Source organism: Schistocerca nitens, chromosome 6, assembly GCF_023898315.1.
Source record: "Schistocerca nitens isolate TAMUIC-IGC-003100 chromosome 6, iqSchNite1.1, whole genome shotgun sequence".
Taxonomy (NCBI): Eukaryota; Metazoa; Arthropoda; class Insecta; order Orthoptera; family Acrididae; genus Schistocerca; species Schistocerca nitens.
The window spans coordinates 470,045,690-470,067,920 of record NC_064619.1 but is presented as its reverse complement, the minus strand read 5'-3'; the positions used below and the strand labels follow the sequence as shown (position 1 = coordinate 470,067,920).

The 22,231-nt window shown below is 40.8% G+C and overlaps 1 protein-coding gene across 2 annotated transcripts in view; it reads right to left on the bottom strand.

Moving 5' to 3' along the window:
- The window catches only part of LOC126262397 (cilia- and flagella-associated protein 91-like), a 343,692-nt gene that overhangs the window by 88,279 nt on the left and 233,182 nt on the right, over nucleotides 1–22,231 (bottom strand). For both annotated transcript variants that reach the window (XM_049959011.1, XM_049959012.1), the window contains exons 12-13: nucleotides 21,262–21,483; nucleotides 3,541–3,689 (exon numbers count right to left, since the gene is read on the bottom strand). In XM_049959011.1, the coding sequence (XP_049814968.1) occupies nucleotides 3,541–3,689; nucleotides 21,262–21,483 (371 nt within the window). The remainder of the gene's footprint in view (nucleotides 1–3,540; nucleotides 3,690–21,261; nucleotides 21,484–22,231) is intronic.

Below are 22,231 nucleotides of genomic sequence, written 5' to 3'. Positions count from 1 at the left end.
TAATGGGTTGAAGGTGTTGATCTATGTAGGCAGAGATACCTTCTGTGGGGGCTTGGTAACCAGCTACAATGGGGCGGCCGAGATGATTGGGTTTGTGAATTTTAGGAAGAAGGTAGAAGGTAGGGGTGCGCGGTGTCGGTGGGGTCAGGAGGTTGATGGAGTCAGGTGAAAGATTTTGCAGGGGTCCTAAGGTTCTGAGGATTCCTTGAAGCAGCTCCGCATGGACATTGGGAATGGGATTACCTTGGCAAACTTTGTATGTGGTGTTATCTGAAAGCTGACGCAGCCCCTCAGCCGCATACTCCCGACGATCAAGTACCACGGTCGTGGAACCCTTGTCCGCCGGAAGAATGACAATGGATCGGTCAGCCTTCAGATCACGGATAGCCTGGGCTTCAGCAGTGGTGATGTTGGGAGTAGGATTAAGGTTTTTTAAGAAGGATTGAGAGGCAAGGCTGGAAGTCAGAAATTCCTGGAAGGTTTGGAGAGGGTGATTTTGAGGAAGAGGAGGTGGCTCCCGTTGTGACGGAGGACGGAACTGTTCCAGGCAGGGTTCAATTTGGATAGTGTCTTGGGGAGTTGGATCATTAGGAGTAGGATTAGGATCATTTTTCTTCGTGGCAATGTGATATTTCCAGCAGAGAGTATGAGTGTAGGGCAGTAAATCTTTGACGACGGCTGTTTGGCTGAATCTGGGAGTGGGGATGAAGGTGAGGCCTTTGGATAGGACAGAGGTTTCGGATTGGGAGAGAGGTTTGGAGGAAAGGTTAACTACTGAATTAGGGTGTTGTGGTTCCAGATTGTGTTGATTGGAATTTTGAGGTTTTGGAGGGAGTGGAGCTGGAAGTGGGAGATTGAGTAGATGGGAGAGACTGGGTTTGTGTGCAATGAGAGGAGGTTGAGGTTTGCTGGAAAGGTTGTGAAGGGTGAGTGAGTTGCCTTTCCGGAGGTGGGAAACCAGGAGATTGGATAGTTTTTTGAGGTGGAGGGGGGCATGCTGTTCTAATGTGTGGTTGGCCTGTAGGAGGATGCTCTGAACAGCCGGTGTGGATGTGGGAGAGGAAAGATTGTGGACTTTTATTAAGGATAGGAGTTGACGGATGTGTTCATTGGCTGAGTTGATGTGTAGGTGAAGGATTAGGTGCGTGAGGGCAATGGATTGTTCAGTTTGGAACTGGTATAGGGACTGATGGAAAGAAGGGTTGCAGCCAGAGATGGGAACTTTAAGTGTGTGGCCTTTGGGGGTAATGCCAAATGTCAGACAAGCCTGAGAAAATAGAATATAGGAGTGTAATCTGGCTAGGGCGAAGGCATGTTTGCGGAGGGAATGTAAATAAAACTTAATGGGGTCGTTGTGGGGGTGTTGTGAGGGTGACATGGTATTAGAAGGTGGAAAGCGTAACATGAGGCTGAAATGAAAATGAAAATAAAATATATGGGGAGAGATAAAGGTGAACTGGAAAGTAACTGGAGATCTGGTGTGAAAAAATGCGAAAAAGTGTTGGTTACAGCTGGGCTATGTTGGACTTGGGTTGGTAGACAACGATGTGCACAAAGGTTAGGTGGTTGTGTTGCCGCCAAAACACGTTAAAGCACGGAGAAATTCGGGAAAATTTCGAAAAAACTGCGTATAAATGTATTAAAAGGAGTGAAATGGAAATAAAGAGAAAGTTATTAGAACTAGCTGAAATGGTTGTTTAATAGGTGAAAGGAACTGTTTGTGAACTAGAAACGGTGGATTTTATAGCAGCGGTAGTGTTGAAAGTGGAAAAAATTTTTTTTGGTTATGGTTTGGAAGTGAGTTACGTATTATTGAGTATATATAGGCGGGATAAAATTGTATAGTAGATTACGGTAAAAAGGAGAAGGTGAATACAAAGTGAAACTACTGGCAAAAACAGAAAGAGAAAATAAGACGCCAGAAAAGATTTCGAAATGCAACAGTGACAATAACAAACGTAATTGTTGGGTTCAGATTAATGATATGAATATAATAGAGGGAAACACTCCACGTGGGAAAAGCGTTCTTGGTTACCCAGGCCTGCCAACCCAAAGTTTGGTACAGATTTATTGATGACATCTTCATGATCTGGACTCACAGTGAAGAGGAACTCCAGAATTTCCTCTCCAACCTCAACTCCTTTGGTTCCATCAGATTCACCTGGTCCGTGTCTGTATGTGTGGATGGATATGTGTGTGTGTGCGAGTGTATACCTGTCCTTTTTTCCCCCTAAGGTAAGTCTTTCCGCTCCCGGGATTGGAATGACTCCTTACCCTCTCCCTTAAAACCCACATCCTTTCGTCTTTCCCTCTCCTTCCCTCTTTCCTGATGGGGCAACAGTTTGTTGCGAAAGCTTGAATTTTGTGTGTATATTTGTGTTTGTTTGTGTGTCTATCGACCTGCCAGCGCTTTTGTTTGGTAAGTCTCATCATCTTTCTTTTTAGATATATTTTTTCCACGTGGAATGTTTCCCTCTGTTATATATATATATATATATATATATATATATATATATATATATATATATATATATATATATATATATATATATATATATATATATGGTTATAATAGAGGGAAAATTTCCACATAGGAAAAATATATCTAAAAACAAAGATGATGTGACTTACCAAATGAAAGTGCTGGCAGGATGACAGACACACAAACAAACACAAACATACACACAAAATTCAAGCTTTCGCCTTTTTTCCCCCTAAGGTAAGTCCTTCCGCTCCTGGGATTGGAATGACTCCTTACCCTTTCCCTTAAAACCCACAGCCTTTCATCTTTCCCTCTTTCCTGAGAGGCAACAGTTTGTTGCGAAAGCTTGAATTTTGTGTGTATGTTTGTGTTTGTTTAAATGAAAGTGCTGGCAGGTCGACAGACACACAAACAAACACAAACATACACACAGAATTCAACCTTTCGCAACAAACTGTTGCCTCATCAGGAAAGAGGGAAGGAGAGGGAACGACGAAAGGATGTGGGTTTTAAGGGATAAGGGGGTGCATTCTTTGCTTCCTGGGGAAATCTTTAGAGGGCGCCATTTTAAATTCTTGCCACGGGTGCCACATACCTAAGGTACACCAGTGCCAGTTATGAATGTAGTGCTCTAATGAAAATTTTTTTTGGTGAATGAAAACAATATGATGGATTATCTTAAGTTTGACATGCTGCCAGAAACTTTGATAGTACCTGCTGTTACTGAAATTAAGAATATTGATTACAATATTCATTACTGTAATTTCTATATGTGTCACATTTTGTAATATTTCATATGTTATTTAAAACTCTAATCTTGACTTGGTCTTGTCTATCAGGATGGAAAATTATGTTGCTTTTGTAATTAAAGTAATGAAATTTTTGCAAGCTGAAAAATGTAAGTTCCTGGACACTTTACGCAAGTTTACTTTCACCTGACGTATTGATCAAAATATTATAAATACAGAAAAAAGCAATGTAAAACACAAAAATGTGCTATCTACGCATAACTGCTTATAATTTTATATGAATCTGGAATGAGAGGCCAATGTAGATACCTAATATGTGCTTCTTCAGCTGCTCGATCAATTTTCTTGGCAACTTCCTTGATGTATTCTCGAGCTTGTGATTTTGGCATCCAATCCATTGATTCTAATATAATGTCCTCCAAATATGTGTCCACTGTATCTTGGCTTACTTTCATCAGCTGAAAAGAAAATAAATCTCATAAGAATCATCACTCTTTTCGCCTTTCCTCATATACAACAAAATAGGTTTAGTTAGCACATCAAAGCTGCAACAGACGAAAAAAGGAACTAGATACTGGTATGACTGTTGGCTCAGAGACACTGTTTTACTGCTGAGCCACCTAACTGAAAAGGCTTTCATCCACGTTTTATAATGACACCTTTTCTACTCAAAATGTATGTGCTTTGCCATAATACTATTGGCTTAGTGTTTGAAGTGACTTCAAGTAAAATGTATTATATAATATAGCTGATAGAATATGGGAGGAGCTGAATGCCAGTGTCATATCCATTCCACTTGTGTACAGAAACAATATGCAGCTAGTCTTAGAAGCCCCTATCTGGTGGGCAGATTACCCTTAACAGTTACACAAACTTCAAGAAATAATACTACACTGACAGCTGGCAGGATGTTTTGGCAGCTCACTGCCATAATTAATTTCTCTTTATTGTGTCGTGTAGCCCGTTGTGCTGATTATCTTTGATTGTCCTTTTATGTGTATATGTGTTATCTTTGATTATATATTTTTGGTAATGCTCCTGGTCTAGACGCACATTGTCTCAGTTGCATTCCATTTGTATCAACATATGAAGTTTCCTATGTAATCCTGTGCTCCTGTAGCACAAATAAAGAATAAAAGTCATGATTCATAAATCTGTTGCAAGTTGCTGCTGCTCTGACAACAAAGTATGGGTGCAGGAACAAATCATGTTCCACTGCAGAAATAATTTTCCCATTTACCAAGACTATGACTTGATGTCAATCACAAGAAGGTTATCTCCAAACCTCAAAACAACCTTTGCAGCATGTGGGCAGGCCCACTGATGCTAAGACTGGTTTGATTATGCTGCAGAAGTTATGTTGTGCAGTCATGATCTCTCCCCATGCAATTTACATATTTTTGGAGGTGGCCACTGATTTGCTTAGGATGAAGAGGTGCACACCTGGCTGCAATCATGGTTCTGTAGGCAACCGCACATATTTTTCCATGAAGACATTGACCATCTCGTCTCACATTGGGATAAATATATTAATAGGTGTGATGATTACTTGTGAAATAATAAACAGTTTACTTACTTTTTCCATCTGCCTCATTTTCATTTGATTACCCCTTACATTATCGGCCTGCTTTAACAATCTACTAGCCAGAAAAAACTGGCATTTCTTGGATATTCATTTTGCCAGTTTTCTATTAGTAAATAAAAAGAATTGTTTTTATAGAGTAATGTTGAAATAATTTCATTTTCATGTATTTGTGGGAGCACCTTTCAAATTATGAAACAGACATATAAAGAATTATGTATAATACACAAACTTGTAAGTACAGTATTCAAATTAAGAAACCTAATATTTTTGTATGCTGGATGTAGCTGCTTCACATGTCTACAATGTGATTTTGTAAAGGCCTCTACGGCAATGCCTCTTCATAGCTCTATGAATGGCTATTGTTTTTGCCTACAGCCATTTGTGCTTTGCAGTTGAAAGCTGTTGAAAGGCCTGCTAGGTGTCAGCGATTTCCTTAAGTTGACTCTACTATAGGAGTGTGTTATCAGTAAAGAAAAAATGTATTAAAACTTCATACACGATACAGCATTTTTTCATGCATTTCAATGTTTATGACATTGTATCTCTTGATCTATGTACTGGACAATGATATATTTGTATAGGTACAGTCAGCTGCATATACACTGAAGCACCAAAGAAACTGGTATAGGTGAACGTATTCAGATACAGAGATATGTAAGCAGGCAGATTATGGCGTTGCAGTCGGCAACACCTACATAAGACAACAAGTGTCTGGCGCAGTTGTTAGATTGGTTACTGCTGCTACAATGACAAGTTGTCAACATTTATGTGAGTTTGAATGTGGTGTTAGAGTTAGCACATGGGCGATAGGACACAGCATCTCCGAGGTAGCGATGAAGTGGGGATTTTCCTGTATGATCATTACACAAGTGCAACATGAATATCAGGAATCCAACAAAAGATCAAATCTGCAACATTGCCGCAGCTGGAGAAAGATCCTGAAAGAAAGGAACCAACGATGGCTGAAGAGAATCGTTCAATGTGACTGAAGTGTAGCCTTTACATAAATTGCTGCACCATCAACAAGTGTCAGCATGTAAACCATTCAACAAAACATCATTGATATGGGCTTTTGGAGCCAAAGGCCCACTCATGTACCCTAGATGAATGTACAACACAAAGCTTTACACCTTGCCTGGGCCTGTCAACACCGACACTGGATTGTTGGTGACTGGAAACATGTTGCCTGGTCGGACGAGTCTCGTTTCAAATTGTATCGAGAGGATGGATGTGCACAGGTATGTAGACAACCTCATGAATCCATGAATCATGCGTGTCACCAGGGGACTGTTCAAGCTTATGGAGGCTCTGTAATGGTGTGGGGCATGTGCAGCTGGAGTGATTTGAGACCCCTGATACATCTAGATACGACTATGACAGGTGACACATACGTAAGCATCCTGTGTGGTCACCTGCATCCACTCATGTCCAGTATGCATTCTGATGGCCTTACGCAATTCCAGCAGGACAATGAGACACCCCACATGTCCAGAATTGCTACAAAGTGGCTCCAGGAACACTCTTCTGAGTCTAAACACTTCTGCTGGCCACCAAACTCCCCAAAAGTGAACATTATTGGGCATATCTGAGATGCCTTGCAATGTGCTGTTCAATGTGCTGCCACCCCCTCATACTCTTACAGATTTATGGACAGACCTGCCGGATTCATGGTGTCAATTCCCTCCAGCACTACTTCAGACATTAGTCGAGTGCATATCATGTGGTGTTGCGGCACTTCTGCATTCTCGCGGGGGCCCTACACAATTTTAGGCAGGTGTACCAGTTACTTTGGCTCTTCAGTGTATGAGTACTGCCTGCAAAATATGTTGCAAATAGAGTTAGGAACAAAGAAGTAATAAATTTAAACATTGTCCATGATGTGGCAGTTTTTCACACATGTCAGTGTCTATAATGTCGCGTCTCCTGATGTAAGTGTTATTCAATGACATACTTTTTTATGTACTTTCGGCAGCATATGTGGATACTGTCTGCAAAATATGTTGTGAGTACTTAGTAGCAAAGAAGTAACAAATTTAACTATCAAGCACAAAGCATCATATCTCCTGAGCTATGTGTGGTACCATTATACAGTTTTTATGTGCATTTAGCATCATATGTGGATACTCTCTGTGAAAATTATAGCAAAATAAAGTTAGTAGCATGTCACACATAAAGCAGCAGTTTTTCACTCATTTTATTGTTTATTATAGACTATGTGATCAAAAGTATCTGGAAACCCCCAAAAACATACGTTTTCCATATTAGGTGCATTGTGCTGGCACCTACTGCCAGGTACCCATAGGGGTGACCTCAGTAGTCATTAGACATCGTGAGAGAGTCGAATGGGGCACTCTGTGGAACTCATGGACTTTGAACGTGGTCAGGTGATTGGGTGTCACTATCATACGTCTGTATGAGCGATTTCCACACTCCTAAACATCCCTAGGTCCACTGTTTCTGATGTGATAGTGGAAACGTGAAGGGACCCGTACACCACAAAAGTGCACAGGCTGACTTTAGCTGTTGACTGACAGAGACCGATGACAGTTGAAGAGGGTCGTAATGTGTAATAGGCAGACATTTATCCAGACCATCACACAGGAATTCCAAACTGCATCAGGATCCACTGCAAGTACTATGACAGTTAGGCGGGAGGTGAGAAAACATGGATTTCATGGTTGAGTGGGTGCTCATAAGCCACACATCACACCGGTAAATGCCAAATGACGCCTTGCTTGGTGTAAGGCGTGTAAACATTGGACGATTGAACAGTGGAAAAACATTAAGTGGAGTGACGAATCACGGTTCACAATGTGGCAATACGATGGCAGGCTGTGGGTATGGTGAACGCCTGGCGAACGTCATTTGCCAGCATGTGTAGTGCCAACAATAAAATTTGGAGGTCATGGTGTTACGGTGTGGTCATGTTTTTCACGGAGAGGGCTTACACCCCTTCTTATTTTGTGTGGCAGTATCACAGCATAGGCCTACATTGATGTTTTAAACACCTCCTTGCTTCCCACTGTTGAAGAGCAATTCAGGAGGTGGTGACTGCATTTTTCAACATGATCGAGCACCTGTTCATAATGGCCTGTGATGGAGTGGTTACACAACAATAACATCCCTGAATCCTATATAACACCTTTGGGACGTTTTGGAACACCAACTTCGTGCCAGGCCTCACTGACCGACACTGATACCTCTCCTCAGTGTTGCACTCTGTGAAGAATGGGCTGCCATTCCCCAACAAACCTTCCAGCATCAGATTGAACGTATGCCTGCGAGAGTGGAAGCTGTCATCAAGGTTAAGGGTGGGCCAACAGCAAATTGAATTCCCGCATTACCGATGGAGAGCACCACGAACTTGTAAGTCATTTTCAGCTAGGTGTCCGGCTACTTTTATTCACACAGTATATCAGAGCTCCTGAACTATGATAGGTAGGTGTTTTTTATCTCCAACAGTGATTGTAGCCTGACATTAAGGGATATATGTACCAAGTCTAGCTGAATCAGTCCACTCAATTAGGAGGCGCGCATGACACACACACACACACACACACATCCATTTTTATAGTATGTATGAATCTTGCAGGGACTACACATGCAGATGGACCTGGCTGGGGAGGGTGGGGGGGGGGAAGGGTAGTGAGAGAGGAGGAGGATGATGGATGACAGAGAAAAGAAGAGGAGGAGAAGATGGAGACAGTGAGTGTGAAGAAGGCTAAGATGGTAGAATGAGATCAGGGGGTGGGGGCTGGAGTGTGCGAGGGAGGAGTGGGGGGGGCGAGGGGGGGGGGCAGAAGAGCTGGACAGAGAGAGGGGCAAAGAAGGGATGGAAAGAGAGAAGAGGATGAAGAAATTCAAAGAGAGAGAGGAGGAGAAGATGATCAAAAAGAGTGGGAGGAGTTTATGTTGTGCAGGTAGTATTGGCATGCTTTGTAGAGTTTACACATGCTGATGAGCACTGCTGAGTGGAAATACAATATACAGTGCATTAATATGGAAGCAGTAGTGAAAACATTTATACGTGATCTTTCAAACCATGTTCAGTGCTGGGCATGTAAACTGACTCTCACTGAAAACATTTCATGAAGTAACTTAGTTGAACATGATAATAGGCAATTTAAGACTGCTTTCTTGAATACCAGAAAGGGGTATCTGCAGTATCTGAAGGAAAAACAAAATAGAGATGCAATGGTTTCCCCCGACCAGTTTAAACACGCTGGAACTCATGGGCTCTCCACAGCCACTTATATGGCAGAACATTTTGAAGAAATGACTGAATTCTTGCACAGTTTGAGCTGTTTAATGCAGGCTTTGAGTTTGACAGGTTGCTATTGGATGATGCACGTGACTTAATAGGATTATTTTCTTAGAGACTTCAAAATATTACACTCTGCTTATATAAAATTAAAACAGCCTGAAGAATGTTGCAGTATTATGGGCAAAGCAATTTTTAGTGATGAAATAAATAAAATTTTAAAAGGACAAATAGGTAAGTACTTTATGCAGAAGTTAATGAGGCACTGAAGTGCACTAGGTTGCATCTTCAGAATTCATGTTTTAACCCAAGGACAATAAACTTGATCCATAGTAATGTAGACATGCCAAGGATAATGCAATCTGTAATTGGAATGATTGGCCTCATCAGTGCAGATACTCTGAAGGGGTTATAAATCTCTTCACTATTCTGCTGAGAAGCATGTGTCCACACATTCATGAAATATTGACATAGTCAAACATCTGCAGGAAACAGGAGTCAATAATCAGTAGTTTGTAGCTGTGGCACTGAAAACTATTTGGATGCAGCCATCCCAATGTAGACAAATGAGAGGCTATTTTCCAACTACAGTGAAGTCCTGACAGACTGGCAAGATTGGTAGCACAATGCCTTGGAAGTTAACCTAGAAATAATGACAATACTACTTGCATTTTCTTTGATTATCAAGTACAACATAAATGTTTTTCCCTTTTTCCTCCTCAGGTCAGTGTAACATAAATAAATATGATGTGTATGTTGTAATAAATACAATGTAAATGACAGGTACAGTTTCATTTTCACTATAACACTGAAAAGTGGTTAAACAGTACAAAAACAAATAACTGAAAAGAGAAACAAGGTGGCTGTAAATGATGCCAAAAAGTAACTCTGATAGCTGAAAAAATAAAACAGAAATTGGATATAAAATCATTTTTTTTCCTGTCCTTAACTATCAGGCAAGTTCAAAAAATCACTTTCAAATGAAAACCTTAAACCGATTGAAAATTGTTATCAATTGTTTATTTAATATCAGAAAACAACAGAGGGAGTGTTGCATAGTACAGGTTGTTATCCACATTATCTGTGTCTTTGATTATGTAGCTTTGGTTGTGCTTCTGTCCTAGGTGCATATGGTCTCAGTTGTGTTCTGTCTGTATTAGCATTTGGTGTAATCATTGTAATCATGGGACCCTGTAACTTAGCAAGAATGAAAGGTATCCTGCACACCACAATAGAATGTCAAATGTGACACAGTGAGCCTTCCTCCCTAGATTAGATGGTGTGGTATACACAGACGGCAAACCTACTTGACATGCTTTACCTGCTTTATTATCTCAGGTAGAATACATGTGAACTCTGGTGCTGATGACTACAATACTCCTTACCAGATAAAGAAAATCAGTGTACATGTATGAAAAAGTTACAACTGAAATAGAGAGAATTATAAATAAAATGCAAAACAAAGTCTCTACTAGACTGGATGAAATTTCCTCCATTATCTTAAAAACATGCATTCGTTCGTTCCTGTTCTGGTCCACTACTTCAACGAAAGTTTGATTATAGATGTATCTTCATCTGAATTAAATATACAATAGTCCAGCCATTACACAAAAAAGGTAGTAACCACAAAGTAAAACACTACCGATTCACCAGCTTAATTCTGGCCCTAAGCAACATATTAGGAAAAATTTTTGCACTAAAATTAGAAAAATTTATTGCCAAGGAAAAAGTGTTATGAGAATACCAACATGGTTTTAGGAAAGGCTACTCATCATCTGCCGTATGTGACCTAGTACATACAATATTTATGAAATAAGATAAGAAAGAAACGGTGGCATATTTGTTCCTGGATGTATCATGTGCATTTGGTGCAGTATGCTGTAAGCTGCTACTTGATAAACTGGAAATTTATGGTATCAGAGGAATAGCTAAAAGTCTCTAACTGTCAAACCTACAAGACAGATACCAGATCATACAAGTCACACACAAAGTGGGAAACATTACTGAGAAAAAAATAAATTTATGCAATGAGGACAATGTCATTAGTATTTCATTTTGAGCAAATGAGTAATATTCACTACATTTTAGCATTTTCACACCTCACATAGGGAACTGAAGTATGGAGGTGTGTGGCTGTCAAGCATGTATGCTCGGTTATAATGCCTTTTGCAAAGGGATTTTCAAAAGCAAGAATCTACTAACACTGCCATCACTATATGCTTATAAAACTGTTCAACAAATTTTAAAATACAGGCAGCACAATAGTCTAAATAGAGATGTGCTCATTTACAATACTAGAAGGGACTACGATTATCACCTGGAAAGATATAATACATCAAGTACAGACAACAATCCCTTTAACATGCAATCAAATTTTTTAACAAACTTCCAAAAACACTGAAAAGATCATGTGTAACTTGCTTTGAAATGGCCTTAAAGGAGTTTCTTACCAATAAATGTTTTTGTCAAATTTCAAATTTTCTAACCTATCTGCCCGATTAAGTGATCTGACATTCCACGCTCCGATCCGTAGAACGCCAGTTTTCTTTCTCCTGATAACGACGTCCTCTTGAGTAGTCCCCGCCCGGAGATCCGAATGGGGGACTATTTTACCTCCGGAATATTTTACCCAAGAGGACGCCACCATCATTTAATCATACAGTAGAGCTGCATGTCCTCGGGAAAAATTACGGCTGTAGTTTCCCCTTGCTTTCAGCCGTTCGCAGTACCAGCACAGCAAGGCCGTTTTGGTTAATGTTACAAGGCCAGATCAGTCAATCATCCAGACTGTTGCCCCTGCAACTACTGAAAAGGCTGCTGCCCCTCTTCAGGAACCACATGTTTGTCTGGCCTCTCAACAGATACCCCTCCGTTGTGGTTGCACCTACGGTACGGCCATCTGTATCGCTGAGGCACGCAAGCCTCCCCACCAACGGCAAGGTCCCCATCCGTCTGTAGCTCTCTCAATAACCAGTCATAAAAGTTATACCTGTCATCTACGGAAGAATATGGTTCCGCTCCAGCCCATGCAACGAACAGGCTGTAGAGAGCACCCTCGACGAAACTCTTCTCTTCAGGAATAGCTGCTCACTGTAAGCTGTATTCTGAGTGTGCAATTTCTTTCTGGTTAGAATACTCTGAATATAGTAACCAAACTTACACAGCTGTCATGTCAGCTGATTCCAAGGATTCGATTATAAAGTTGTCACTCGTTGAAATCAGGGCGATTCTTACGAAAGTGTCACTTTCAATGTCCACCACAAAGGAGCTGATATTGTATGTAAGAACAGTACATGGGTTCAAGGGAAACTACGTTCACATGCAGCCGATGGTGTTATTGATTTACAGCGTAAAGAAGGCGTCTTGCATCGTATGTAGTTGTTGCTCGTGACATGTAGAGCAACGTGTGTGTTTGTAAGAATAGCGGTGCAATTTGGAGCTACATGAGAAGCAGTGTGCACAGGATGTATTTGCCTCTTACTATTTTATATTCATTCTGCAGAAAGGAGAATAATATGCGCTTTCAAATTTCTTATAGACGTTCTATTTTTTCAGTTTTTCTCAACAAGTGAAGTCTTTTCCAAACAACGACACTGTACAGTGTTGCCCTCAACAAGAATGACGCTAGTTTCCCTTTGAATGCACTAAATTGCTTTTGTAGAGCTACAGAAATCGTACTTTCTACATAGAATCCTTATTTGCTTGTCGAATTATTTCATCATTACCGTTTAAAATTTATTTCATTCGCTTTGTCCCACGCTGATGTAGTACTTCCGCTGGCGATAACTTACTCGTTTTTATCATGGTATCTATTACACATTCATCGATAAATTAAATGTACTTTTTTCACAGAAGCACTTCGATGACTTTTAATCTTCGTTAAAATAGAAATATTCATGGAAATAAAATGGAGAGGTGGAAAGTCTGAGCTAAGAAAAAGTCACGATATGAAGCTAAAGATGAAGACTGGACTTTTCCTTGGCCGCTAACTGCAGGTTCCGAACATCCTATTAAATGGTTTAGGTGAGACTGAAGAGAAGCCTGGTAAGGTGTGAAAGGATGAGAAGTAGCTAGGCAGGCCGATTCGTGAGCGCTATGACTACAGTCGCACTCTGCTACAGACGCTACTTGATTCGTTCCTACAGTCGATCGATACAGGACAGAAATGTCAGTATTCGAGCGCAAAATAAAGAAGTTGGAAGGATGCAAGATGCGACTAATTGAAGCAATAAATGTCTGAAGTCTGGCAGAAGTTTGAAGATATGAGGAACTTTTAAAGTGCGCCGAAGACAGGGCTCTCTTCGGGTTGAGCCAGCGACAAGGCTAAGGTCGAAAGCAGCGCTAACCGCCGAGGGGATCGGGCGGCGCTGTTTGATCGGCCGAGACAATCCTGCAAGTTTAATTGCTCCCCGCAGCGCAGAAGCCCCTGCCAATAAAGGGGGCGCCGTGAAGCGAAGCGACGGCCTGTTTGCCGAGATTTGGCGCCGCCGTCGACGCCGCAAGGAGAGAACTGCAGACAGGCCCCTAATTGCGGACGGTAATTGCGGCCCGCGGCGGTCAAGTCGAGTCGATACTTTTAATGAGCGCCACAGTCGCCGCCACATCAAACGACACCCAAGAAGCCCCTGGCGGCGACGCCACGTCAGCAGACTTGCCGCCGCAATGGCACGTACCTCTCGCACCAGAAGCATCGACGGCTCGTTTACAGTAGACTACCACTGGATCACACGCGCGCTTATGAGAGAACGCACCATCTAAGAAATTTACTCATCATGAACTCATTATTGTAGAGTGGTGCTCTGATGATCACAGAGCACAGTGTCCACCAGAAAAATCAAATGTCTGCTTTCGTTTCAATACGGGAATGCGAAATAGTGAAACTGTGTACAAGATACACCTGACAGCACACAGTAAAAGAATAGGTGCGGCAATACAGGCAAAAACGTCTTTTTTGAGCGTCTGCCCTATATACTGTATAGTCCTGCATGATAGGCATGTTGTGTTGGCATAGTATCAGCTTACTTTATTGGCCTGCTTTGCAGGGCAGCGTACAAGTCAGGGGAAAAAAACAGTTTCAAATCTCTGATGTGTAGGTTGCCCTGCATGACAGGAATGTTGTGTTGGAGTAGTGCTGGCTGGCCTACTTTATTGACTTGTCTTGGGGGGACTATATATACAGATGTTCATGGCTGGGGGAAAGTTGAGATGGATAGTGGTGCTGAAGGACAAAGAGAGACGTGAGTATAGGAATGGGAAGGGGGGAAGAATGGTAGGGACAGAGAAACGGGAGGAGGAGGAGTTGGACAGACAGTGGGGTGAATGGACAGATATATGGATAGGGGGGATGGATAGATAGAGAGAAAGTCAACGGGGGGGGGGGGGAGGGGGGGGGAGGGGGGGGGGGACAGTCAATGAGACAGGGCAGAGGAGATGCATGGAAAGATGACGAATAGGGAGAGATGCAGAAGGGAATCGGAAGGTGTATAGGGATAATGGGCACATGTAAAAGGAAAAGAGGGGAGAAAGAGATCGACAGAGAGCGGGGAAAAGGGTATGAACAGAAGTAGGGGGAAGGAGTGGGGCAAAGACAGGGGGAGGTGGATATAGAGGGGGGAGGGAGGGACGGAGGGAATGGGTGGAAGAGAGAGAGAGAGAGAGAGAGAGAGAGAGAGAGAGAGAGGGGGGGGGGGGAGGGGATGATGGACAGATAGAGTGGAGGATGAGTTGGACAAAGAGATAGTTGGAGGAAGAGGTGTACACAGAGATCACTTAATCGGGCAGGTAGGTTAGAAAATTTGAAAAGGGAAATGGATAGGTTAAAGTTAGATATAGTGGGAATTAGTGAAGTTCGGTGGCAGGAGGAACAAGACTTTTGGTCAGGTGATTACAGGGTTATAAATACAAAATCAAATAGGGGTAATGCAAGAGTAGGTTTAATAATGAATAAAAAAATAGGAGTGCGGGTTAGCTACTACAAACAGCATAGTGAACGCATTATTGTGGCCAAGATAGACACAAAGCCCATGCCTACTACAGTAGTACAAGTTTATATGCCAACTAGCTCTGCAGATGATGAAGAAATAGATGAAATGTATGACGAGATAAAAGAAATTATTCAGGTAGTGAAGGGAGACGAAAATTTAATAGTCATGGGTGACTGGAATTCGTCAGTAGGAAAAGGGAGAGAAGGAAACATAGTAGGTGAATATGGATTGGGGGGAAGGAATGAAAGAGGAAGCCGCCTTGTAGAATTTTGCACAGAGCATAACTTAATCATAGCTAACACTTGGTTCAAGAATCATGAAAGGAGGCTGTATACATGGAAGAAGCCAGGAGATACTGACAGGTTTCAGATAGATTATATAATGGTAAGACAGAGATTTAGGAACCAGGTTTTAAATTGTAAGACATTTCCTGGGGCAGATGTGGATTCTGACCACAATCTATTGGTTATGAACTGCAGATTGAAACTGAAGAAACTGCAAAAAGGTGGGAATTTAAGGAGATGGGACCTGGATAAACTGAAAGAACCAGAGGTTGTAGAGAGTTTCAGGGAGAGCATAAGGGGACAATTGACAGGAATGGGGGAAAGAAATACAGTAGAAGAAGAATGGGTAGCTCTGAGGGATGAAGTGGTGAAGGCAGCAGACGATCAAGTAGGTAAAAAGACGAGGGCTAATAGAAATCCTTGGGTAACAGAAGAAATATTGAATTTAATTGATGAAAGGAGAAAATATAAAAATGCAGTAAATGAAGCAGGCAAAAAGGAATACAAACGTCTCAAAAATGAAATCGACAGGAAGTGCAAAATGGCTAAGCAGGGATGGCTAGAGGACAAATGTAAGGATGTAGAGGCTTGTCTCACTAGGGGTAAGATAGATACTGCCTACAGGAAAATTAAAGAGACCTTTGGAGAGAAGAGAACCACTTGTATGAATATCAAGAGCTCAGATGGAAACCCAGTTCTAAGCAAAGAAGGGAAGGCAGAAAGGTGGAAGGAGTATATAGAGGGTTTATACAAGGGAGATGTACTCGAGGACAATATTATGGAAATGGAAGAGGATGTAGATGAAGACGAAATGGGAGATAAGATACTGCGTGAAGAGTTTGACAGAGCACTGAAAGACCTGAGTCGAAACAAGGCCCCGGGAGTAGACAACATTCCACTAGAACTACTGATGGCCTCGGGAGAGCCAGTCATGACAAAACTCTACCATCTAGTGAGCACGATGTATGAGACAGGTGAAATACCCTCAGACTTCAAGAAGAATATAATAATTCCAATCCCAAAGAAAGCAGGTGTTGACAGATGTGAAAATTACCGAACTATCAGTTTAATAAGTCACAGCTGCAAAATACTAACGCGAATTCTTTACAGACGAATGGAAAAACTAGTAGAAGCGGACCTCGGGGAAGATCAGTTTGGATTCCGTAGAAATGTTGGAACACGTGAGGCAATACTGACCTTACGACTTATCTTGGAAGAAAGATTAAGAAAAGGCAAACCTACGTTTCTAGCATTTGTAGACTTAGAGAAAGCTTTTGACAATGTTGACTGGAATACTCTCTTTCAAATTCTGAAGGTGGCAGGGGTAAAATACAGGGAGCGAAAGGCTATTTACAATTTGTACAGAAACCAGATGGCAGTTATAAGAGTCGAGGGGCATGAAAGGGAAGCAGTGGTTGGGAAAGGAGTGAGACAGGGTTGTGGCCTCTCCCCGATGTTATTCAATCTGTATATTGAGCAAGCAGTAAAGGAAACAAAAGAAAAGTTCGGAGTAGGTATTAAAATTCATGGAGAAGAAGTAAAAACTTTGAGGTTCGCCGATGACATTGTAATTCTGTCAGAGACAGCAAAGGACTTGGAAGAGCAGTTGAACGGAATGGACAATGTCTTGAAAGGAGGATATAAGATGAACATCAACAAAAGCAAAACGAGGATAATGGAATGTAGTCAAATTAAGTCGGGTGATGCTGAGGGAATTAGATTAGGAAATGAGACACTTAAAGTAGTAATGGAGTTTTGCTATTTAGGGAGTAAAATAACCGATGATGGTCGAAGTAGAGAGGATATAAAATGTAGACTGGCAATGGCAAGGAAAGCGTTTCTCAAGAAGAGAAATTTGTTAACATCGAGTATAGATTTAGGTGTCAGGAAGTCGTTTCTGAAAGTATTTGTATGGAGTGTAGCCATGTATGGAAGTGAGACATGGACGATAACTAGTTTGGACAAGAAGAGAATAGAAGCTTTCGAAATGTGGTGCTACAGAAGAATGCTGAAGATAAGGTGGGTAGATCACGTAACTAATGAGGAGGTATTGAATAGGATTGGGGAGAAGAGAAGTTTGTGGCACAACTTGACTAAAAGAAGGGATCGGTTGGTAGGACATGTTTTGAGGCATCAAGGGATCACAACTTTAGCATTGGAGGGCAGCGTGGAGGGTAAAAATCGTAGAGGGAGACCAAGAGATCAATACACTAAGCAGATTCAGAAGGATGTAGGTTGCAGTAGGTACTGGGAGATGAAGAAGCTTGCACAGGATAGAGTAGCATGGAGAGCTGCATCAAACCAGTCTCAGGACTGAAGACCACAACAACAACAACAAATGTTTTTGTAGGATTAAGGATTTCTTTCAGAGGACTAGAATACTTTAAATTGTACAGATATTATTCATGTGCACCAGTAATCAAGCTATATATTTTTTATGTTTATTATTTGTAATTGTTGCTGCAAAGTGATGAGGGAAGTGTAAAATATGTCCACACTCGAAAACAAATCTGTATATTTGTCTACTGAGAATAAATATATAAATAAAATAAGTAAATGAGAACTCCTGTGTAAGATCTGTGGATTAATTTCTGTATGAGTCCCAAGAGAAAACTAAATGAATTGAGAGGATCATTCTTTAATCATTATCTCAACAAGAAATGTATGTAATTGCTAATGACTGTTTGGGAAAGAGGTGTAGGGGTCAGACTAACTTTCGTCGCTATGAAAATTTTCTTCATGTCTGAAATTGCTGTGTCTATGAAACACAATGCTCACTGAAGGAGAGTAATATCCATATGCTAAATAAAGTGGCTTAAGAAAATGGTTCACACTCCTGCCCACTATGAAACTTCATGAAATCATTGCACAGAAATGTTTCCATTTCAACATTTTTGCTGACAGCAACTGAATACTACATAGGACAAGTCAACAGAGTCACTTACACCATATCTAACAGTGAATCATTGTGGAAACTTGGAATAAATAGATCATATGGTATGTTGGTATCAAGTCTTGTCCTTTTCAAAGAGACCCTTGCACACTGCTTTACCCTCGTACTGCGCTAAGTCTCAAAATTTCTACACCATTGCTTCTCTGCACTCATCAGTGGCAGCTCAACACACATGTAAACAAACCAATATACTAAGTTTTAACACATACTATGTCTACTTATCTCATGCATTACATGACAGAATGATTATTGATCATTTTAATGTTAAATCTTATGTTTGTATGCAATGAAGTGACATGTTTCACACTATTAAGAGTTTTCTACACTGCAGGAGATTTTGCCCATTAGAAAAGAGTAACAAGAGCATGATGGACTATCACTGTGATGATTTCTCTGTCTTTTTTCCTCTCTTTCATAATAATATATTGACACTAACACAGGATGGAAGTGGTCCATTAGCGTCTTGTTGAATGTAAGTAATATAAAGCTCAGAAAAATCCAAGATTTGATTTGTAGATACTGATCCACAGAACAATGTTGTTGTGGCAGCAAAGTGGTAGATGTGATCCTGGCAGGAGCCAATGTTCTATCTGGTAGCCTTTGGGGCTCAAAGTATGATCTCTCATCTCCCAGCTTCTATCTCAATGCTAAGGACACTTTCCAAAGAGGCACATGATGCTCCCCTGAGAGAGAAGGAGTGTGATTCAAAATATATAATAGATCCAGAATGAGATTTTTACTCTGGAGCAGAGTGTGCACTGATATGAAACTTCCTGGCAGATTAAAACTGTGTGCTGGACCAAGACTCGAACTTGGGACCTTCGCCTTTCGCAAGCAAGTGCTCTACCATCTGAGCTACCCAAGCATGACTCACAACATGCCTTCACAGCCCAAGTCCTACCAGTACCTCGTCTTGTACCTTCCAAACTTCACAGAAGCTCTTCTGCGAACCTATGGTAGAGCACTTGCCCGCAAAACGCAAAGGTCCCGAGTTTGAGTCTCGGTCCGGCACACAGTTTAATCTGCCAGGATGTTTTATATAATAGATAATGTCATGCAAGACATAAAAACTTTAAAGAAAATGGATAGTACGAAACATGTTGAAATACTGTATTAAAAAATTTAGAAAATCTGTTGAGTCAATGTTACTTTCTGGTAACTCTTGGGATTCAGTATATGATCTATGAGGGTAATCCAAAAAGTAAGGTCTCCAAAGTGCTGTGGACAAAGAGCTGGCTGTTGGCCTCACTGGTTCTTTTCATGCTCTCTCCACTCTCTACAGAAACCACCGCATACCTGCTGGAGCTTTCAGTCTTGGCTTGGCAGCCAATTTGTAATGGAGCTCCCATTAACCACTACCAACAGGTGCAAAGTTTGCGCAGTTATTCGGTTTTTGAGTGCAAAGGCAGTAGACCGATCAAAAATTGAGGGAAATGTGTGGAGAGTTATGTTCAGATGTCAAAGATGTCCACAAGCATTGTAGAGAGTTTGTAGGTGGTCGTACTGAAATTCATGACGAGGAAAGAAGTGGGAGACCACAAAGTCCTGAAGAGACAATTGCAGAGATTAAACAATCTGCACTTCAAGATCAGTGGATCACTCTTGATGAGCTCTGCAATGTCGCTCCTGAGGTTTCTCAGAGCATCATTCACCGGACTTTGACTGAAGTGTTGAAATTTTGGAAGGTGTGTGCAAGATGGGTCACAAGAATGCTGACAGAAGATCACAAACAGCCATGCATTGAAATTCCCTGCCAATTTCTTCAAAGTTATACAGATGAAAATGACAACCTTTTGGATTCAACAGTCATGACTTTCCACTTCTCACCTGAGACCAAACAACAGTCATGTGAGTGGCAGCATTCTGGTTCACTAAAGCCATGAAAATTTAAAAGAACGCAGTCTGCCGGTAAATTCAGGGCTACTGTGTTTTTGGATTGAAAGGGGTATTTTTGGTCAACTTCATGGTTTCTGGGACAACAATAAATGACAACAGTTATTGTCAGACACTAAAAAAAAACTCAGATGGGTGATTCAGAACCAAAGAAGAGGATTGCTGAGCAAGCGCATAAGCCTTCTCCATGACAAAACTCACCCCCGCACCACCCATCAAACTATGGATCTTCTGCAACAGTTTGGATGGGACGTCATCACCCATCCACCCTATAGTCCGGATTGTGCCCAATGACTACCAAGGTGCTTCAGTGATGACAACAAGGTGAAAGATGAGGTCCAATGCTTCTTCAATAGCATGGCAGCAGGCTGGTATGACATAGGCATACAAAAACTGCTACAGCATTTACAAAAATTCATTGATCGAAATGGTGATTATGTGGAAAAATAGAAAAGTGTTCAAGCTTCATAACTATGTACAATTTACAGCCAATAAAATTTCTGTTCTTTTTTATTATTATTTATTGGAGACCTTACTTTTGGGTTCCCTTCATATCAACTAACAGCTTCCCCCAATACTCCTGACTGTTAACTTCCAAAGGTATATCTAAAGCCTCCTCAGAGTGGTCCCAAAAAGATGAAAGATGACTTCCTACAGGATACAAAACTTAACCAGAAAATGGAAAGTATGAAACATTGTATCAGGGTGACTCTTTTATTTGACTGAAAACTCAAAAATATATCAAATTCTGTTTTAAGTTGATAATATTTCATTATTTATGTCACTTTATTTTGAAGAGCTCATCTTCACTTCCTAGATTCATAACTAGAATTATATTCTTTACAATTAAATATTAGTTACATGCTTCATTCAAAATAGTTCAAATAGATGAAATGAAAGGTGGCACAAACCCTGAGCTCACTATATAGGACTTATATAGAACACTAGAAGATAACAAAAACAAAATGTTAATGTTCTATGCTTGGTTTAAAGCCAGAGTAAATGAGTACTACATATGATATTTCAGATTGGATAAATTCAACAAGACAAATAAGTGAATATGACTGAACCTGTTTAAAAACTTCATCATGTTCTCTACGTCTTCTTTCTTCAGCTTGTCGGCGTTCAGCTTCTACACATTCTCTTAAAGTTCTTTCACGTTCTGCAAGTAAAGCAAATGCATGTGCTCGACGCTCATCCTGCAGCCTTGTCATCTCTTTTAATAAGAAGTTTAGTATGCCACTCAAGGACAGTCCATCTAAGTAGTTACACATTGCCAGCCAGTTACTATCCTGAAAATAAATTTTGGATTTATTACACAATTTTCACTTCAATGAAAATTTCCAACAAATGATTGTGATCTTTTTAATACATTTCATCTGAGAACTAAAGAAAATGGGGTGCAACATTATTTACATCTAAGTACATCTGGGCCTACATCTATATTCAGCAAACCATCTTATGGTGCATGAAGAAGAGCACTCCAACCAGATAGAACTCCTAATGGATTACACAAAGCATCAGGCTCAACAAAAGCCCTATCATTCTCTAAACAAAATTTCTGACTGAGGTAACTCCTGTTTTAACCATAATATACAGTAGATCCCTTGAACAAAAACTGTACCTACGAGATGGAAGAAAGAACAGGTCACGCGAGGCTACAAAAAGGATAGCAGAATGATGCACAAAACTACTGTCTATACCCTTGGCATCCACTTGTTGTACAAAACCCAACTCATTATTTTGTCACATGACAACTTAAAAGCTGTGAATCAAAGCAGAAATGATGCAGTACATCTTAACTTCTGCAAATCACTTAAGTCAATACGATGCCAACACTTACAAAATACAATTATCTACATCTACATCTATGTGATTACTCTGCTATTCACAATAAAGTGCCTGGCAGAGGTATCAAGTGAGATTTCCGACTGGACTGAGGATTTCATGGCAGGAAGAACAAAGCATGTTCTCTTTGATGAGAGTCACTCACACATGTAGAAGTAACTTTAGGTGTTTCCCAAGGACCCTTGACAATGT